The 1,775-nt window shown below is 58.7% G+C and overlaps 1 protein-coding gene across 1 annotated transcript in view; it reads left to right on the forward strand.

Moving 5' to 3' along the window:
* The window catches only part of LOC103670078 (protein sidekick-1), a 118,019-nt gene extending 116,762 nt beyond the window's left edge, over nt 1-1,257 (forward strand). The window contains exon 23 of the mRNA XM_040634716.1: nt 72-1,257. Coding sequence (XP_040490650.1) covers nt 72-323 — 252 coding nt within the window. The 3' untranslated portion in view covers nt 324-1,257. The remainder of the gene's footprint in view (nt 1-71) is intronic.
* The last annotated feature ends 518 nt before the right edge of the window (nt 1,258-1,775 follow it).

Consider the following 1,775-nt stretch of genomic DNA (forward strand, 5'->3'; position numbering starts at 1 on the left):
CCCCCCCCCCCCCAGGGCTGCCCTCTCCCTCCAGGTCCCATGTGCCCGCTTACACCTCGCTGTCCCCCCAGGGCACCGACTCCGAGTCCGAGGACGCGCCCCCCCAGCACTCCTTCGTCAACCACTACATGAGTGACCCCACCTACTACAACTCATGGAAGCGTCGGGCCCCGGGCCGGCGCGCCCCACACAGGTACGAGGCGGTGGCAGGCGGCGAGGCGGGGCCGCATCTGCACACTGTGGTCACCACGCAGAGCGCCGTGTTCGCGCCAGGGGGCCCCGGCGCCCGGACTCCGCTCACCGGCTTCTCCTCCTTCGTGTGACGGCCCCCGCGGGGCCTTGGCGACCTCCCAGCCTCCTTTTGTTAAGACAATCAACTCCAATAACTGAGCTCAAGCTTTTGTTTAAAGAGAATTCTGATAAGTGATGATTTTACCTACTTGTGGACACTAGATTTCAATTAGGAAGGTTTTTTTAACGGCTTTTTGTAACATCGCTGCAGGAAGCGGGTTTCTTTGTGTTCTTTTCTTTTTACGAGAAGGTGTATTTCAGTGGTGCAATGGCGGGAAGGCCTCAGACCCCCCCACCCCCAGCCCCGGGTTTCTCCATCCCGAGGCCCAACTGGGGAGGCTGCGGGGAAGGAAGAGCAGGGGTCCAGGGAGCTGTCCGCCCGCGTCCAGGCCGCTCTTCCTCTTCTCTACCTCCCGTGCCTCCGGAGAACCAGCTGCGCTCCAGGCTCTCCATCGGCGACACCGCCCGGCTGGGCTCTCACCGGCCCCTGGGGCCCGCAGGGCGAAGTCTGCCCCGGGCTCGGCGCTTTTCCACCCGATGCATCCACCTCTGAACTATTCTCCCTCCGCAGTTTCTAGGCAAGGAATCAGCTTCCGGGTTCCAGGCAAGGGGGCAGAGATTTCGAGGTGGGGTCCTCTGACCCGGTGACGACTCCGTTGGTTGCACCCTGTGTCATTCCAGTGGTGAAATATCGGGGCTTTTTTCTTCCTTTCTCTCCTTAAACCCGACGGTGCAGAGCAGGAAACCACCCCCAGGGCTGGAAGCCGCCAGGCCGGCCCTCACTTAGCAAGCTAGCTCCTTCCTGAGAACACAGCCCACGGCCAGCCCCGCGAACCCGAGAGAACCAGACGGCGCTTGCAGAATTGCTTGTTGTGTAAGACGTGTGCACTGTTAACCAGAGTATTTTTTAAATCTTTTTATCTTTTTTTAAACTATGTCACATGAAATGAATGAGTCTCTGCTGTCTCCAGGTGCCTTTTTATTAATTGTTTAGCTTTGTACATGAGAAAGACGGAAAGCGTCAGTGTCTCCAAATAAAGCAGAACAGCTCTGAGCAAACGAGGCCCCGAATTGCCTGCTCCCTGCCAGGCCTCCTGCGCAGGTGGGCGCCGGCCTTCCTCTGAGCGCGGCCCCCTGGTCTCCTTGCTCCGCCCGCTGCCCACTGCCTTGACCACCAGGGCTGCTGCTGTCCCCTCCCCCAACCCCAGCCCAGCTTCTAGCCTTAACGGGTTTTCCGGAAATTTTTTTTTTCCCTTTGCTATTGTTTTGTTTTAGTTTTTTAGCTACATGAAAAGAGCATGAACGACGTTGAAAATTCGAGAGTCCAAACCATAGCTGTGGCCCCAGCCATCACATTATTCCTGCAAGAGGGGACTGATGTGGCTGAGCAGCAGGTGGCCAACCCTCCAGGCCAGAGCCTAGGTCCAGGCGTACACGGCATGCGGCTGGTGCCAGTGGGAGCCGCCCAGAGCTCGGGGAGGGCC

This window comes from Ursus maritimus, unplaced genomic scaffold (assembly GCF_017311325.1).
Source record: "Ursus maritimus isolate PB19 unplaced genomic scaffold, ASM1731132v1 scaffold_2, whole genome shotgun sequence".
NCBI classification, from domain to species: domain Eukaryota; kingdom Metazoa; phylum Chordata; class Mammalia; order Carnivora; family Ursidae; genus Ursus; species Ursus maritimus.